The sequence below is a fragment of the Acanthaster planci genome, linkage group LG18 (genome assembly GCF_054643075.1).
Source record: "Acanthaster planci isolate LZ-2023a linkage group LG18, COTS_SCS, whole genome shotgun sequence".
Taxonomy (NCBI): Eukaryota; Metazoa; Echinodermata; class Asteroidea; order Valvatida; family Acanthasteridae; genus Acanthaster; species Acanthaster planci.
Genome location: NC_141794.1, coordinates 4,686,787 through 4,705,636, shown reverse-complemented (window position 1 = coordinate 4,705,636; position 18,850 = coordinate 4,686,787). Strand labels below are relative to the sequence as shown.

The following is an 18,850-nucleotide window of genomic DNA, read 5'->3' as shown; positions in this document are numbered from 1 at the left end:
TCTAACAACTATTGGTGGCGCTATGTAACTTTTTTGTCTGGAAGAGGTAATTTGCATAATTAAAATAACCAAAAGTCCCGGATGTTTAAAGACCCCGGCCACATGATGCACCATACGTACGTGTGGATATGGTGCGCTAGAAACGGCTACGACAAGGATTTACACTTGTGCGAATGGAAGCTACTGGCTGGCGGCAATATACACTTCCAATAGAAGTGCGTGCAACTGACAGCCTCAGCCATGACATCAAGACGTATGTCTTTTGTGCAGATTTGTTTTGAATGACGTCATAGGTCCCTGTATATTATGTCGCAGTAGTCAGGATTTCGCGGGAGTCGCACTCGGAATCTGTCGATTTTTTCCCCAGGATCGGAAGCTGGTTTAGACAGAAGTTTCGGCAGAGGTAAACCTAAGTGCTGTAGATTGTTATGAGCTGTTGGTTTCTGCAGTTGCGACTGAACAAGGTGTTTTCTGGAGGTGTTTTGACGGGTGTCAATAATGTTGTTTTGGTTTTTTAAGCCAAAGCTAACGCTAGTTAGTTGTCATGTTTGAGCTGCATGTGTGTGCTGGCGTACGTGTACATGCACATTGTCAAGTGATATCCCTCATCTTGGTCTCTTTGTCTAGCAATAACATGTCCAGCTTATCGGTGATCAAGGAAGGTGTATGCCATGTCGCTGATCGTAGCTGAAAGTGAAACCTCGAGGCAGAAATGTGAACATAAAGTATGCTAGTTACAATACAAAATTCAAAATCAAGCTAGCCTAACTGTTCAGCAGATACTGACATAGGCCTAATTTGAACAGAATGTGTAGGCCTACGGATGTCTTAGGCTTATTTAGATTTTAGTCTGACAAAATAATAATAAATAGGGCCTAGAGCATTTATAATGTGCACAGTATCTGGGAAGTACCATTCAAAGGGGCAGGTCTAGGAAAGTTAAAGATGGAAAGCAAGATTGTAAAGGTGTGTTTTTAGATGGAGTTTGAAGCGTGAGAGATCATTTTCGTCCCTCAATTCATCCGGCAAGGAATTCCAGAGATGCCCGGTCTTCATAGGTTGCCAGACAGTCTGAGACATGTAACAAGAAGCCTACAAATCTCTTCCTTTAATATTTGAGCAAGCAGTGGTAGGGTCGTAGAAGAACCTTCCACAGGCTTGTGTAATATTTATTAGTTTCAATGTTCACTCAAATTAAATTCTTGCGGTTGGCATGACGTCACTACGAACATTTAACATGACGCAAAAGGGCAAATTACCCTTCGTGCTGTTCAGTAATGTACAGAAGTTCCTGGATGTCTGACTGCGAGAATGGGGCAGCGCAAACATCTAGGAGTTTAACAGAATTGCGGGTAGCAACCACGCCGCACCGATGAAAACAACTGCAACGAGCGCGTGTGTGCATACTGATCAAAGAAAAACTGGTGTCATCCGATCCTCGGCTGGTTGGTGCAGGCGTACGTCGCCATGGTCGTTGTTTACACCGGATTGGTACCTGCCATATTGTGAGAATCCCGCTGCCCTATAGCTCATAGGCCTACCACACATCAAAACCCTAAGATTCCATTCCCAAAACACTCCTGAAGGTCTTTAATGCACCCACTGTAGGATTCCTTGATAAGCAAAGATTTCAGTGGGTGGTGGTTAAGTTCACTTACCATCTGGTAAAAAAAACTTAGGAATTTCGTATTCAAGTGGGATATCCTCCTCATTGAACAAGAAGTCGCCATGTTGTAGGCAGTAGTAGCAATCCAAAGTGAATGCTGATTTTCAGGTATAATATCAATGTCACAATGTGCCGGCCAGTGCACCATTCATTATCGAGTGTGGGGTGTATATGTGCATATACTGACGACTGTTGCTGAGCAGTGTAACGTCCAGCCTATGACCTCATTTTGTCATGGCTACCGGAATGTGGGAAGGGTACACCACATGTTTGTCTTGCTGTCTTGAAGCATAGATCTGTTGAAAAGGCCCAGTCAAGCATAACCTGTCTAATTTGCAATGCGTCAAAATTTTTTGATTTTCTTCTTTTTTTTTTTTTGGACGGGGGATTTGGAGTTAGACTACATTAATGCACTCATGAAGCAAAACTTCGGTGACTTTTCCAAGCTGGTGTATGTACATTTACATGTTCTGTACAGTATGTAAACGTCAGTTTTGATTTTAGAAAGTTTAAATCATTGTGCCAACTTTCAAAGTCAGCTGATTAATCCCTAAACCTGCCAGATGCAGCAGGTGTAGAAGGCAGGTGGGCTTCATTGCACCAGGGAGTCAACAGTAGCCAAAATGAAGTGCCCACCATTGATCCAATGGTGGCTGGCAGCCACCAAGGCTGAGGCCGTTCAGCCTTGGGGATAGTTGATCTCTTAGATCGCACTGCACTTGGTAGGTATGCCACGTTGACATCGACGACGCAGACTGATGCGTCAGGTAGGCTTTCAAGCCAAAGATACTCCTCCCCTGTCAATTCCTCCCTTCCCCTTTCATCCCTTAGTCTTAGCACACCATGGGAGGAGCAGTGAGTGCCGGTGAGGACAACGACCACCTGGTCGATAACCTGAAGGAAGCTGATTACATCAAGACGGAGCGAGTGGAGCAGGTCTTCCGCGCCGTGGATCGTGCCGATTACTATCTGGAAGGATACAAAGAAAGTGCTTACAAGGTTTGTGCATATCTAGCGCCAGAGTGGTGGTGGAGTACTAATTTCCTAGTATTCTACCACCAAACATTAAACCTGTTTGCTACGCACAAAGCAAGAGCAGCTTAAAAAGTACTAATTTCCTAGTATTCTACCACCAAACATTAAACCTGTTTGCTACGCACAAAGCAAGAGCAGCTTAAAAAGTAAATGGCAAATGGAATTCTCTTCTCCCCCCCCCCCCCCGGAAAGTTCTGCTTCCCATTGCATGGCATGTAAAAACAGGGTTAGGTACCGTTAGTTCGATATTTTTTCACAATAGCCGCATGCTTTTCTTTCATTTCCTCCCCCCCCCAAAAAAAGAAAAATTTGACGGTTGTACCATCAAAGTAGGGTAGGTCAAGAAGCATAACCTTTTACCTTTGTGCCCCCTGCAAAAATTTTTCGCGACTTTGTGGACATTGTAATGTAAACAATGCCAGGAGCACAGTGGTGAAAAGTTGAGTGGTCATCTGGTCAATGAAAAAGCAGGTCATGGGCCAATCGGCAGATTTGCAGCGACTTCATCACAACAATTTCATTTGGAAAGCCTGAGGTCTGACCAGAAACAGAAAGACAATTGACCAATGGTGGTTTGATTTCAACTCTTGTCGAGTTGAGCATTCAGGGTCGTTTTTCAAGACCATTTTCCTTGGTTGCAAGTGGAGTGATCACGTATGCAATTATACAGTGCACAAAAAGAACTTCATGAATGCATTGCAGGTGGAGAACTTCAAGAAGGCTCCGTGCATGTGTGGTTTTGAGCCAAAAGCAAAAGCATTTTGACATGCCAGCAGAATCTCAGCTACCCATGAAAAAGTCTAGCAGAAACACATGTACTTCCGTTAAACATGCAGAGAAGGGTCCATTGATGACGTTTGATTGACCCCAAAGTATGTCGCAGTTGATAATCTGTCATCTTGAGCAGGGGGAGAGGGGAGGGTATTCTCCGGGTCCTTCTGCGCAAGGTACACAGATGGGAGTTGACTGGCCTCGCCTTGCTCATCGGGGCCCCGTTTCGCCGGTGCAGAGCTTCCTGTGGGCAAGTTGGGCACCTCCTCTTGATCCCACCCTCGTAAGTGCGTCAACAGCGAAACACTGCGTTTATCATCATTTTAGAACGCGCCATTGTAGAGGTGCCATCCAGCAGGCAAACAGTACCATGGCTTTGTTATTCTCGCTTTCAATGCTTACAGCTCTAGAATCACCCAGCATATATGTATTGCTTTATCTGCTTCACTTGCACATGCTTGTCATTTACTAGTACAACAGGTGCAACAGGTGTTCCACCGATATGTTCAGAGTATATAGAGAGGCTTGGCGTGGAAGCCACAGGGAAACCTCCTTTGCGCACACCCCGTGGAACAAAAGCACTGGCCTGCAAGATGGCAGCCATACTGCAAACCCTATATACCATTGTATTGCGGTTCCCATCATCTGCCCCAAAAGGAAAATGGTTATGCTTCTTGTGACCCAAACGACATGCTGCTGACATGCACCATATTTTGTATTTCTCGACCGTAAAGTATTTGGGGGGAAATATGAAATCGGACAGAAACAAAAGGGTTGTATTTTGCTCACGGTGCAAAAAGGTTCCAGTGGACAGACTTTGGTGCGGCTAGTTCCTTTTCAAGCGTCGTTCATTGCATATGAGACAAATGCCACCCTACCTCTCTCATGTCTCTGGCTGCTTTTATTTTTTTTTACCAATTGACCCTTAGCTGTACACTGAATCAGTATTAACCCTCCTTTAGTTTTACAGCACAAATATGCACAAGTGCCCAAGGTTACTCTCTTGCATGTTGGTGCAGTGCACAACACAACACGACTGTGCTTCTTTGAGGTGTTTACCAAGTGACCCAAAGAGTGACTTCAGCGTAGGAGGGTTAATAAAGTGATTCCCTCCCCTCCCTACCCCCCCCTGAAAAATGTTCCTGCCAACCTACTGTTTTCAGATGCTGTGTAATAGGAAGCGGAACTGTGTTTGTTTGTTTGTTTTTTGGGGGAGGCTTACATGTGCGTACAGAGCACGAGCACATACCCATACATGCAAAGAACATACAGGTATCTCACCTAGTAACTAAAAAGTTTGACTTAACAAAGACGGGGACAAGTATCTGTCATTTCCTGGGCACATACATGTATGACGTATTTTAAGTTTTGTGTCTAAATTAATGTAATTTTTATTTGTTCTGAGCCTGGTGTCAGCCACGCATGTTACAGGTGAATTTGAATTCACTCCCGTGTTGGAAACTTAAGAACTTGCTTTAAATGTCCATATATACACGCCACCCATGCAAGCCAATTGGCACTGTGTGAAGAAAAAAAAGAATGTTAAACATGTTGAAGTGGCAGTAATTGTTGGAGTTTTAAGATGGTGCAGCTATTGTCTCGAAAACACTCATTGCTGATGTAGCATTTTCATGCATTGTCACCACTGCCAGCCTGTGAATTGAAGGTTTTACGGACATCTGCTTTTTATTTTTTGTGCGTTTGTCAGCTGTTAACTAACATTTGTCCTTAGCTGCAAGGGACACCAAATGTTACTGTTACATGTACGGTACATGCACATGTAGGTCAGCAATTGTCTGTGATTGTGACATTGATCGTACAGACCGTACTCACTTTGGACAGGTCTGAAATTCCACAACATGACTCACAGTCTAACCCCAGGTTAACCATAAAGGTTGCTGTCTGTGTCACTGAAATAAACATTTATGAACATACAGGGGATGCATGTACATAATAAATGAAAGAGCAATGTGATCATGTTTCAAGAATGATTGCACACGTACATGGTCCTAGCAAGAAGTGAATCTTGGCAATGTACGTGTGGCTTAATTTGAAGCCAACATCCTGAGGATGTGTGCGGAAATTGAACTTCCTGTTTTGAATTTTGATACCTTTTTGGAATCATTTTTTTTTTAGGGTACCGTATTTTGAACTTCCTTTTGTCGGTGCTTATAGGGTGCATGTGTATTTACATTACGGGAGAAAAACTTAATATAGTTATGTTTGGGTAATACGGCAGTTTCAGTGTACTGTATATAAACAAACGTGCAGTTCACATTTTAAGTGGGAGATCATTTGTCACTGTGTACATTTAGACTTGTTTACAGAACGCCTTGTTATAATGCACACATAAGGGCACTTTCATTCTAGTTGCAGCAAATCTGGACATGCCACCACTTTCTGAAACTAACTTAAAAATAAACCGTTTCACAGGCAATTTGACCTTTGCTGTCCTCAAAGCTTTCCAAAGGAGGCCGTGTTGTTAAATTAATACCCACCAAAGTCAACAGTTAAATGTGTTGTAAAGCACGGGAATTTGTCTTACCCCAAAATGGTTACTTATATCAAAAACCAACATGGGAACCTGAGTGATTTGAGTCTTTAATTACTGTTCTAGGATTGGACTTACCGGTAGTGAGTGCTTAGTACCTCTGCGAAATTGGGCTGGCTGGGTTACGTGACATTATCTGACGTACTTACGGACGGTGTAGATCTACTAGTTGCATTAACTTCACCTGAAATTGTATTACATGTGTGGGAAAACTTGATTGATTCCAAAGTGTAATTGCCTTGCCTCTGTAAGATCCCATATTGACGTCTTTTTTTTACAGTTTCTGTTCTTTCCATCGCTGCAGGACTTGGCCTGGAAGCATGGCAACATACACCTGTCAGCTCCCTGCATCTACTCTGAGGTCATGGAGGCTCTGCAGCTTGAGCCCGGCTTGTCCTTCCTGAATATAGGCAGCGGAACGGGCTACCTGAGCACCATGGTGGGACTGGTGTTAGGTGAGGACTGGAACAGCGTATAACTTGGTCATTGCACTCCGAGCCCATTAAGTACACTGAACCCTTGAAGGTTTTTCAGTTGAAGAGGGAACATTCTTGATGCACGTGGGTGATGGGGAGGGGTCTGGTTTTTTTGAGGGGCGGGGGGAGGTGGGAGAGGCCTAGTGTGCTGTCTACTGGAAGTTCACTGTTTGTTAAATAGTGAGAGAAATAGTCACATGTACTGCCTGGACCATTCCTGCCAACTCTGGCCAAGGCACACTCTGAACATGACACTCAAGTGTTTCCAATGCCGGTACTGGTGGTGAATCGTGCACTGTGCCCAAAGCATGCACAGCCAGCATTTGACGCACACAAACCAGGTACATGTACAATGTGCAGTCCATGCTGTGAGCTTGGGCTTGTCTCAAATTTAGTCTCTTCTCTTTCCCTCCGTTTTTGGACCAAACTAGTCGGCCGCCATCCTTGCTGTCATATAGTTTGGTATTCCCATTGAAGAACATCAACTCAGTCATCCAGAAAAAGTAATTAGTCGTCCAGTAACAATGTACATGTATTGAGCAAAGCAAAGCAAACAAGTAGTCCAACCTACTTGTCTTGCCGATCTGTGTTTGTCCACAGGGGCTCATGGAATAAACCACGGTCTTGAGCTCCACGGCGATGTCATCGAGTATGCCAAAGAGCGACTAGACAGCTTCATCCGGGAGTCTTCCTCTTTTGACCAGTACGAGTTCTGTGAACCCAAGTTCGTCCAAGGTCAGTGACGAGGCAGTGTTGCCCCCTGAACACATTTCGATTATGGGGCCAACTTGGCTGATAAAGTAAAGTGTGTTTTTGATGTATATGCTGGGATGGTTTGCTGTTGAATAATCATGGAACTGAAGTTAGAGTTCGTTAGAGTAAATTCAATGGAATCCAATTGGGGTGTTCGTTTACGGGTATTTTGGGAACTGGGTACCAATTTTATGCCAATACCGGGTACCCGGTATAAAAAAGCACTTGACAAATGGCACTGCATGTAATCCTGGCTGACTATGTGCCCGAAACAGGGCTCTGTTTTCATACATAGGAAGGAGCACATTGTTCTAAATGTTAGAGAGGACTCTTCCCCACCTTTTATTAAAGGAAGTGTTTCTACTTTTAATTTGTATGAAACAACAGTAGCTCCGTCAATCTCTGAACCGAAGTTATGACCGCAGGACTGGGTTTCTCAGCAGCGCGATGATTTTCTTCCAATTCTGCCCATCACTAGTAAAGTTCACGCACATTTTATTTGTGGAATTTTTTTTCTACGGGTACCCAGCCCAGAAAAATGGAACCAGGTTTTGATATCGACAGGTGGGTACCCGGCACAGGCCTAACTACATGTAGACCTCACGGAAGTTGTGACTTTTCACAGTCCCACTTTCCTGTTTGCCGTTGGTATAGCCATGGATGAACGTAATCAAATAAAAACTTATTCTTGCCCAGGTAATGGTCTTCTGTTGTGTTCTGGGTGTCGCACCTACGACCGGGTCTACTGCGGGGCCGCTTGTCCAGCTGAACATGAGAACTACATGAAGATATTACTGAAAGTGGGCGGCATACTAGTCATGCCACTGGAAGATCAGGTAATCTGCAGATTGAATTTGTAACATGTAGATAGTGGCAGAAGACAGGTGCTCTCTCTGTCTGTGTGCATTTGTACCTTACACAGCTCAAATGAATATTAGTGTCACATACACGTGCATTATGTGTGCACCATATGCACAGTGGCCATGTGTTAGGGACTGTCGCAGTTCTTTTTGTTCAGTATCACGGCAAAACGTTTTGCGCATGGCCATTGACTGCAGTATTACCCTGCTTGATGTTGAACTTCCCAGAGCGGTTTGATTCCAGATTTGCATAATTCAGTCAGTTGAGTTCTGTATGTGTGCAGAAACTAGTACATGTACCTTGAAGATGACCAGTAAACTTCATACTTTGGCAAAAAGTTACCGTGAATGATCTGATGACAGATCAAAATATCCACAGTGTGCGAGACTGGAGTGAGTCTGTTGAGGAAAACATTAAGGAAAAATAAAATTAAAAATTAAAAATAGAGACAGATGATAAATCCTTGCAATTGTATGCAACGGAACTTCTCATGCCCATGATGCTGATGTTACACAGGGCATGTGTGTGACACAACTTTGTCAAGTCCCCCAAAGTACTGTCTTGCGTTCCTCCCGTCCTGTGGATTATCAACATGTTCATGCTGTTTGTTACATCGCAGTTGAAGAAAATCACACGCATCAGCCAGACAGAATGGGAAACTAAGAACGTACTACCCGTGTCCTTTGCTCCTCTTATCCTACCATCCAAGACAGAGGGAGAAAGCTTCTCTTCTGTTGATCTTCGTAAGTTGCTGCTCTATCTTTAGATTGCTCCTCAAGTTCCAGGTAGTGTGAGTGTGATCCGTACTCTAAACCTCCGAAACATGTGGGCACGCAGATTTATGCGACTTTGCACATCCACCATTCAGAGCAAAGAAATGGAGAGAGCAGTTTTTTTGTTAGAGACAACACTAAGGGTGCTAATTGGTGGAGAGCTATCAGCTGACCCTGTTGCATCATGTCACATGGTGGCCTCTTCAAGTGTAGTGCCAGAAACTGACCAAAAAAGTTCATCGCTTCTTTTGTAACCAATACTTGTTGCTTTCTCAAATGGAACAAAGAATAAAATTGTGGTTTTTTTTTTCAATTTGATGTTCAGCACTATTTTGTTTTAGCGCATTGTTTTTCCATGCAGCTGAAGTTCATGCCAAATCCCTGCAAGACCTTTGCCGCATTAAGATCCGAGGCATCATCAGGGACATCGTCAACACGGAGCACCCCACCCCTAAGAACAGCAAGCGGCAGCCACGACGGCCCCCACACCGTCCCCTGGGCGGCGTCAACAGCTGCATCATGATCCGCAACGTCAGCAACATGCTGGAGCTGGCCGGCGAGCTGATGGGCAGTGACAGCTATGATGACAGCGACGAAATCTTGGAAGAAGAAGAAGATGAAGAGGACAGGCACGACAGCAATGAGAGGATGGAGGAAGGTGGGGAAGACTGGAAGAAGCAGGACTTTGAGACGGATGGCCAGGAGCCTGGAGAAAAGGACGCGGCCGATGACCGCAAGGACGACAGGAATAGGAATGGGAGAAGGGGTCACCGCAATGGCCGACCCAGACGACAGGTCCCACCGAGACACAGCGCTTACGTCATGGAGTTTTCCCAGCGTCCCGATAGGCGCAATGATGAGAACTCAGAGGCGGCAGGGACAGGGCGGGGCCTGTCCGAAGAGCGCAGTGCCCGGGGTGCCATGGAGATGTGCCTGAGTGAGGCATTTGAGTTTGCCCGGAACCTGAAGCGGGCCTATGACAACGGGGCCCCGCAAGATCGGAAGAGGATGAATGACAGACAGGGTGAGGGCGACTCCTCTAAGGAAGCTCCCCCGGGCACTGGGGCAGACGAGGCACCACTGCCGCCACAGGAGACAGCCAGCCCAGATGGCAAAGACTCAAAATCATCATCGTTATCCTCTTCATCCGGAGATGATGTACAGAGAGTAGATGGGGTCAGTCGAGATGCATCAGATGAGCAAACATGCTGGAGCAACCCCGGAAATCAGCCTGACCACGAAGCACAACCTCCACCCCCAAAAGTGGAAGAAGACTATGGTAGCAGCTCCAAACTCTCCAAGCCGCCAGGCCCCCTTTCGGCTGATGTCAAGGTCCCGCAGATGATGCGGCACTCGTACCCATTCCGGAGCCGCGAACATGCCCATGGGGAAGACAGTGGCAACTCCAGTGACAGCTCCCACTCGTCCTCCAGCGGCATCTCTGACGAGACCATTTTTGACCACCTCAAGCGCAAGAAGCGACAGGCCAAGCGGAAGAGGGCGGCCGCCACAGCTGCCCCAAAGCCCATGGGACCCAACTACCTGCGGGAGAAAATCTTCAAGCTCCCCCTCCCCCAGTCTCTGATCTCCTATCTGCTTTATCACCGTGAAATGTAGACTAGGGTTCAAGCAAACAGACTCGTCTTAATCCTTGTGAGAGCTGAAGAACGGCTCCCTCTTTCTGATGTCAGTTGCACCACACCTACTTGACATTGCAGAATGATATGATCAGGTCTGATTTGCTGATTGGTTGATAGATGAACATGTGACTGAAAAGAGCCAACCGGATTGGTCAGACTCTGATACTACAAGGCATTTGAAAACTAGCAGGATTGATACATCGCCACTCAGCCCGCTCTTTTCATTAGATGCATATTGCACAAGTACCTTTTGGGGCTGAAGGTTGATCATTAAAGTTTCTCCAAATGTACAAAGTATGGTCTGTGGCCAACAAATCTGCAAATCTGCATGTAGCAGCGAGAAACGCAACACTCCGCTGATCTTTTGGAGGGTATGTTTAAAAAAATGATAATAAACAAGAAATTAATGGAATTTTTGCTTGGTTTGTTTTGAGGATTGAAAGAACGTTACTGTAAATGTATAAAGAGCATAATCATTACAATATTGTAAATATAATTCAAAGATGATTTATATCGGTACAATATGTATCATGTGCTTGTGGCAAGTATTGAATTGACCTTCTTGAGATATTACAAAGATGTTAGATTTCCTTTAATTTATTTTGCCATTGTGTCTCTCAATTGGTTGTTGTACAACATTATTTAATGTCCAGGACATAGACTACGTATTCCACAGTTTACAGTGTGAATGCATAACCAATTTGTCGAGCTCAATACATTTTACCTCCAGTGTTTGAAATTGGCCAAAGGTTTTATGTTCACTTCAAATGTGTCAAAGGCCGGCATGGAGAGTCGATCCTACACTGTACATAGATAAAGCTCCAAATAAGCATATTTGATCGCTGTTGGCCTAATTGAGAGGCGTGAAGGGAGAGGTTGATCTGCATGGTTGCCTGGCAACCATGTTAGATCCCCATCTCGTTTCCTTACATGGACAGGAAAATCAGACGGTGCCTGAATCATGTGGTTGTACATGTAGCTGCAGATAAGACGTGCATCAATGGCAAATGCAGGAAGCCATCTAGGGGCAAATTGAGCATGAATTATATTTCAGATTTACCTTAGTTAGCAGCTTTCACTGGTGTGTCATTTTCAGCATGGGCCAGGCAATTCGGGCACAGCTCCTGCACTGCTTGGCAAAATCAGGCACAAGCAGTATGAAAAGCTTGACATCTTGACAAAAACAAAAATAAATTTATTTGGCTAATTGTAGTGGAAGGGAATGTATGTAAACCTCCCAACAAACTGCAGAACAGACACCAAATGCCATTGTGTTCTGTGCCTCAATTTATGCCAACCTCTTGGGCTGTAATTGGCTTGTGAATTGCACAGCATGGTTTGTTTCTAGCAAAGTTTTGGTCAAGCGTATTAAATTTAAGCTTAATTGATCACCAGTAAGTTACCCATATTGAATTCAACACCTCTTAAGCATTAATGTTAAAAGCTTTACCAATGCTGTACATGTATGTCTTTAGTGAAAGCACACTTTGCAGTTCCAGTTGTAAGCACCGATTCTCAGAAGCAAGGGTTTTAGGTCTGAGGTACATATCTCAGTGCAAGATCTTTGTTTCCAAATTCAATTTAAGCAATACCTATTAAAAAACCGCAAGACACATCTGATTGGCTGCCCTACAGATTACCAGCCAATGGCAGTACGCAATGTATTTTGCAGCACTTCAGCTGGTAACAACATACTAGTTAGCAAGCAAATGAATACTTGTGGTTTAGCTGTTTATCTTAGCATTTGATAAAATCAGTTCAAAAGGTGTTCTTCGTGTAAAGAAAGAATTACGCAATTTTTAAGGTCTTCATGTGAGGTTCTGTTGCCACAAGAAACAAACTGGAAAGTTCAATCCAAACATTGTAAATACTCATAATGTTATTTGAAAAAAGTTAAATTATAAAACCTTTTTTAGAGATAACAAGTAAACAATTATCGAATGAAACTATTTTGCTATTTAAAAATAACTGTAAATATAAAAACTATTCTGCCCTTGTGCGCATTTTTCTGTATTAAGATCTTCCTGTGAAGTGTCAAAATCCAAGGAACTTGCAGGAATGTGAATAGAATTGGTTAAATTTTTTTGATGTGGCATCGGTTAAAGTCTATTGTGAAGAATTTTTTGGAATTTCATTTAGTCGGTGTGTGTTTAAGACCCGCAGTGTCATTTGCTGCAATCTGAAAGGTTTTATGATCCAGATTGAGAAAAAAGTGACTGTAAATTATATAGAAAAAACAGTGTGAAAGAATGCCCACAGCTTCACCGTCATTAAGAAGTAACTTCAATGTAATTGTGTCAAGTGAGACATCTTTTTAATTTTTGACATTTTCAGGACAAGCAAGCTCACCCTATGTAAACCTGGAATGAAGTGGAAGGGTCTGGGACCCCGTGGTCATTAACTTAAAAAAAATGGTGAAGCCAATTGTTGCTATGCTGACATGACTGGAATCCTCAGCCAAGGGGAGAACTCTGCCGAGTCTGCCACTAATAAAAAAAAAAGTTACTGCTAAGGAATTATTCATTTGCCTTTTATTGCCTCAAGTGTTACATCTGTTGACAAGTTGGTTTGCTTGCAATCTGCTTAATAATCAGTGTTGTATGTAGCAACAGTTAGAAAAGAAATCCGGATATTCTCTTGGAACATTTTACCTGGATGGTTTTGATAATTAAGTATAAATTTCCCAGGTACTCTGATTGGGAAAAGAAAAAAATCATGTACATAGGCCCAAGTTTGAATTGAAAAATTGGACATTGTACCCGAACAGAATTGGCATTTCCGCATTTGAAGATATTTTGAGAATTATTTTCACTGAATTTTGCAATGGTGATCCAATTCATCTTCAGAAAACATGTATAGAGTCTATTAGAGCTGGTTACAAATGGGAATATTCGTATGAAAGCCATTCATTATTGAGACTTCATTGCAGGTGGCAGATACACCCTTGCATGTCTTTTGTGTGATGTTCCAACCAGTTATAATCCAAGGTCAAAATCGACCCTTGGGAGAAATAATAATTTCAAAATATGAGCCGACAAGTTTTTTCTTCCTTTAGAAATTGCAATGAACTTGCACCCCTTGAAAAAAGCAGTGCAGCTCATGATAAGGGAGATTATACATGCACATTCATTAAATGGGGCTTGTGTAGTCTCAACTACATGCAGCCTAGTGTTGCAATGGTGCCACTCAAACTAGTTCAGTGCACATTAAATGATATTTTGCGTGCTCAGTATCTGCGCCATGGTGTTTGTATAATTTACTGTTTGTGAGAGAATTTAACAGCTTGACGTGGTGGAACTTTGACTGCATCTCGGCCCAAAAGCAGGCATGTCTACCTGGCCAGACATCCAGTTTTTGCAATTAGATTTCAATTGATATCTCAAGACTTTCCCGAAGATATTTGGGCCTTATGTTGGCTCGGCAAGATGCCCCAACATTGCCCTTTCACTGGAATACCTCTACAACACCATGTGTATTTCCTGGGAAACGTGCATACACATTTCAAGATTATTCCACAGGAGACCCTTTTGGTTCAGAAAATAAGAACAGGCAGGGAGTCCAAGTTAAAACAACAGTGCCACTTTTATCGGGAAAATGACCCTATTCCCAAGAGGCCCAATTCCTTGTTGAGATGAAGGGGGCCATGCAAACCAAAAATCTCCAGAAAATGCTGAAGACCAATGTCTGTGTCCCCCCCTTTCAGAAGAACAGAAAGCAGACAGAATCACTGTTTCCATCGGAAACTTTATTTCACTGACAAGATACACATAATCACATCGTGTAAACATTTAGTACATTTCGGGGAGAAAAAAAGGAACAAATGAAGTTAGTTGCCTAAGTTCGTAACGCTACAGAAAATGAGTTCTACATAAGGTAATATCTACAACTGTTATTCCATTGCATCAGAAGTTTAACACAGATGATCTGAGGAAGGCTGGAATCTTGGAGCTGAAGAGTACACATTTCTCCAAAAATTAATACAAGAAATAAATCGCATTCTTCCTAAAAATGGATTTCAATGCATGGCGTCTGCTTTTCTTGCTACAATGTGCTCGACCGAAATGTCATTCTTTGGTCGAAAAATACGGACAGCAAACTTACTGGAGAAAAACAAAAGGGCACGCAATGTTGGTATTACGTGGCCCTCCATTTTATCACAGTGGTAGAAGCAGGAATTGTTTGATCATTCGCAACACTGACAACGGTACCCAAAGGCCTTGGACTGACAAAATGCCACTGGAAATGCAAGGACTGTGGTGCATAAATATAAATTATTGCTAAAATATTTAGGGCCGAAAAAGTCTCCGGTTTCTGGTCAGCACGCACATCATCGAAGACCTGCGCATCGGCAAAATAAAAAAGTTTGTTTATTTGGTATAAAACAATGTACAAAAGCTGTCAAACTTGCTTTAATCGACTGGAATCCTGCTACGTGCTTTCGATGGGGTACAGTTGAGTAATATGTACAGTAAAGGAGTCCCTTTAGTTCCCTACACATTCCGACGGGCACTCTTTTTCAGATGACGTCATTTCTGTATTATACATTTACATCTGGGAACCTGACAAACGAGGTGGTCTTATGTCCTGTGCACTGTACAAGCTGAAAATGCTTTTAAACAGTAAAAGTACGGGGGGTCAGTCTATTTTAGTATTGGTAACGGCCGGCGTTATATCATATCATATATCATATATCATTTCCGGAAAAAAAGCGAGGGCACCACTTTTGGAGCCAGCTCCTGACTAGAAACCAGAGACTTTTTCTTTTGGGCCTAATCAAATGGAAAGAATGGCATCAGTTGGTCTGGCATCATCAACAGCATCTTGGCTACTCGAGTTGAATACAGCAAGGGTGGAAAGGTGGCGAGACAAATCAAAACTTCCCCACTGATGGAGTTTGAGAAGGCCAAGTTGCTTACAAATACGGGCTTGACACATTTCACGGTTACTCCCCTCTGAAGCATTGAAAGCCTGCAGGAACGTCCCGCTGGATGTGCCGGCCAGAATTTAGGCCCGTTGAAGTTTAGTCGAGGCAGTGAGATGACTCTGCATACGAAATGCATAATGCGTCCATGTACATGTATTTGTGCATATTTCGTAGTAGAGAAGCTTCAGCAAAAGAGGAAAAAGTGACACGGTCCAGGATTGTCTGCTTTATTAAGGACAATTCCACTGGACAAACCAGCCCAAGCTACGCCAGAGCAAATGGTCTCGAGTGCTCTGCATTGAACATACAGTCTTGGATGAGGGCACTTTGTTAATACTGTAGGAGACGATGGCTCACGACAGGAGGGGAACCACTCTCCAATTGAATGTGCACAAGAGTCCCGCCCACTGCGCATCTCTTGCCGACATTAGTGAAGATGGTCCAGAAATGGCTTCCAAATGAAGCCACTTACGGTACGGCAATATAGGGAAAAATGGAATTGCTCTGAAATTTGTAAGATGCATAGCTACAGGCACGTACACCAAAAACAGTCAAGACCACAGGAAACTTTGGAAGTTCCAACCAAATCTAAAGACACCACTGCCTCAGGTGCTTACTTCCAAATCTCACTTTTGTAAAGTTAGCTAAAGCTTGCATGGAAATGCTCACGACAAGAAGAAAACCCGGTGATCAATGTTCCTTGACGAAAAACTAAAACAAATGCCACAGACTCCATTGGTAAACGGTCACAAGTATCACCACAAAATGTCAACATCAATTATGCTACTCAATAACAGTAGATGAAATTAGTATTGTAACTATTTTAGTTTAATACTAAAATATCTTCATGGCCATACAAAATATACTGCACACTCTCGCACACTCTCCACTCTCGCACACTCTCTCTCCATCACACTGGTCCGTTGCACTATATGTCGCACTGTCTGACACTCATACATAATAAATAAGTTGCACATAGGATGCGCAAGACCACATGCCACAGCACAAAACGAATGGGGAATTTATTGCACAGTCCCTGTCTAAAGTAACTCATAGCATATACATACATTGACGTCTTTAAAGTTACACTACTTCTTTTCTTGTATTTACAGGCGTTGGAGCTTTTTTCTTTTTTTTTTAAATAGGATTGCTATTGACTGATTAACTACTGGGTGTGTCTTACGCCCTTTGACCTCTTTAGTGAAATCACAAGCTCTTCCTGATTCAGCCTTTCACACTGCTTGTTTTGGCCTCTCTACAGGCTTTGTAATGGACTGGCCAATGCCAGACAAGCTACGAAATCATATTCACAATCATTTACTATACATTCCATCTGATTGGTCAGAGGTGGCCGGTGCCCACCCCAATGAAATGGAAACCATCCATGCTACAATTGGATCAGTATAGGTAGGAATTTCCTAAATCAATAGGTCGTTTTCTTCACACCACTCTTTTTCAGAGGCAATCTTTGGGCACTATTTCCAGCACATATTTTTTTCTTTTCCATTTCTAGTACTGACAGATCACATTCACGTGAACAGTTTAGAATAATTCATCAACGTTCATTAAGGAAGCTGTTAGACACCAGTCACTCAGGCGATGAATGCCTAGCTGGTTTCCGCCACATGAAACAAGCAAAATAGTTTTTCTTCAACCCACACCATTTCATTGCAGGTCATCAAGGACTTTTGAAATTTGGAAATGTCTTTTCATAGAAAAGCTAAAATAAATGAAAGTTTGCTTTCTGTGAGTGGCTGGCACACACTTGTATTTTTCCGTCCAAAAGGCAGAAAAGAGTGAACAGTGAAAGGGTTGCATTTTCACTGACAAAACTTCAACAGTAAACCCTGTTGGGGAATAAAAGAACAACATTTCTATGTACAAGCACACAGTTCCAGGATTCATTGCAAGGTACAAATTATTTGTTTTGTGCATAAAAAAAACTCAAACCAGAAAAAAAAGAAACAATGCTATATTCTGCATACAATTCATTATAATCTGCATCAGAGTAACTTATTACTGAGAATTTCAAATTCAAGTGGTCACCGTCGATCAGGGTCACGGAAATATGTCAAAATTCATATTTAAGGTCAAGGGTCAGCTCTCATGGGAACATGCTTCAGAACTACTTGCAACACCCCCTATTGACTCACACACGTCTGAAATTGTATACGCCTTTCTCCATTTTCCAATCAGGTTTAGTCGGTCAGTTGTCGATTTTTAAAACTTTCTGGGAAGGTCGGGGGGATGACAGTCACAATGAAAGACTACAATGTGGCCAAACTGGAAGGATGTCAGAACTGCCTGCTGCATCTTCTGAACAACAGAAAAAATAACCTCCCTGTTTCACATGCACTAACAGTCTTAACTCAAAGCCAGTCCAGAGCTTTCCCTTTTCCATTTCACTTTGGGAAGGCTCTGATTGTTCTAGCCAAATGAATTTGTGTATTAAAGTTGCAGAAGAGATGGACTTGTCATGTGGGAAAAGTTTTAGGCATTTGTATCCTGTAAGTCTAATGCAATGATAACACACAGCAGTGTGTGTGCTACAGAGTAGAGTTCGTCATACTCTGTACTGATCTTGGCAAATCTTACAACACCAAAGGTAGATTCTCAGGAATCTTTCAGCACACACAGAGTAAAATGAATCATGATTAGAATGACGTTAGTGAGGGTTTTCTCTCAGCCTGAATCCTTCATCTGCTTGAGACAGGATGGCTCGCCTGGAAAGTGCTGCATTTATGTGGCAGACACAGCAATGTTATTGACTGCTGCCGATCCCACAGCTGCCACCGGTTTTGCCGCTGCACCCTCGGGCGCCTCAAATTCTATCGGGGCACTATCCTCCTCAGGTGGCGTCTCGGGCCGGTCCTCGGTCCCTCCTCCTCCCGTCGCCACGGTGGTGGTCTCCAGCGAGGTCAGGAAGGCCTCGATGTTCTCCCGGCTCAGTCCTGGCCGGGTGGCAGCTGCGCCAGCAGCGGCCGGCTGGGGCAGCTGGGCTGCGCCAGCAGCAGTCGCAGCCTGCTGGGGCGCCGAGGCCGCCTGGCTCTGCACCTCTGACAGGTGCTTGATGAGAGTGTTGCGCAGCTCCTCAAGCTGCTGGGTCAGCGTGCGGTGCTTCTCCTCCATGGCGCTGTGCTCCTTCTCCGCCATGTGCAGCTTGCCCTCCATGGAGGTGATCTGGGTTCGCAGCTTGATCATCTGCGACTCCATCTGGCAGTTGCTGTGCTGCAGCTCGCTGATCTCGGTGTCCAGGGCACGGATTTCCTCATCATTCTCAATGCCTGACATGGAAAGTACATGCAAGTCTGAAATTGACAAGCTCGAAGATAATACTGCTCATAGACTTTCATCCCGATTGGAAATATTCTGGATATGACTAGTACATCAGACATCTATC

The 18,850-nt window shown here is 43.6% G+C and overlaps 2 protein-coding genes across 21 annotated transcripts in view; one reads left to right on the top strand and one right to left on the bottom strand.

Annotated features, from left to right (window-relative positions):
- Window positions 1–264: 264 nt before the first annotated feature.
- On the top strand, window positions 265–13,038 carry LOC110979514 (uncharacterized). 2 transcript variants are annotated; one of them, XM_022235364.2, is made up of 8 exons: window positions 265–403; window positions 2,498–2,665; window positions 3,609–3,755; window positions 6,328–6,478; window positions 7,100–7,234; window positions 7,949–8,088; window positions 8,733–8,856; window positions 9,248–13,038. In XM_022235364.2, exons 2-8 carry the CDS (start codon window positions 2,510–2,512, stop codon window positions 10,501–10,503), a joined length of 2,109 nt encoding a protein of 702 aa, XP_022091056.2. In that variant the 5' UTR covers window positions 265–403; window positions 2,498–2,509; the 3' UTR covers window positions 10,504–13,038. The 2 variants fall into 2 exon arrangements, with proteins under 2 accessions (XP_022091056.2, XP_022091065.1); XM_022235373.2 differs by lacking the exon at window positions 3,609–3,755.
- A 1,212-nt stretch (window positions 13,039–14,250) lies between these two features.
- The window catches only part of LOC110978227 (uncharacterized), a 68,402-nt gene continuing 63,802 nt past the window's right edge, over window positions 14,251–18,850 (bottom strand). For all 19 annotated transcript variants that reach the window (XM_087148824.1, XM_087148828.1, XM_087148830.1 and 16 more), the window contains one exon: window positions 14,251–18,734. In XM_087148824.1, coding sequence (XP_087004950.1) covers window positions 18,190–18,734 — 545 coding nt within the window. In that variant the 3' untranslated portion in view covers window positions 14,251–18,189. The remainder of the gene's footprint in view (window positions 18,735–18,850) is intronic.

Bases quoted from the DNA above. Each gene is read 5' to 3' on its own strand.
- LOC110979514 (XM_022235364.2), top strand. From the start codon at position 2,510: ATGGGAGGAGCAGTGAGTGCCGGTGAGGACAACGACCACCTGGTCGAT. The intron at 3,756-6,327 runs GTAAGTGCGTCA...CCATCGCTGCAG, and splicing joins CTCCTCTTGATCCCACCCTC to GACTTGGCCTGGAAGCATGG. The intron at 8,089-8,732 runs GTAATCTGCAGA...GTTACATCGCAG, and splicing joins TCATGCCACTGGAAGATCAG to TTGAAGAAAATCACACGCAT.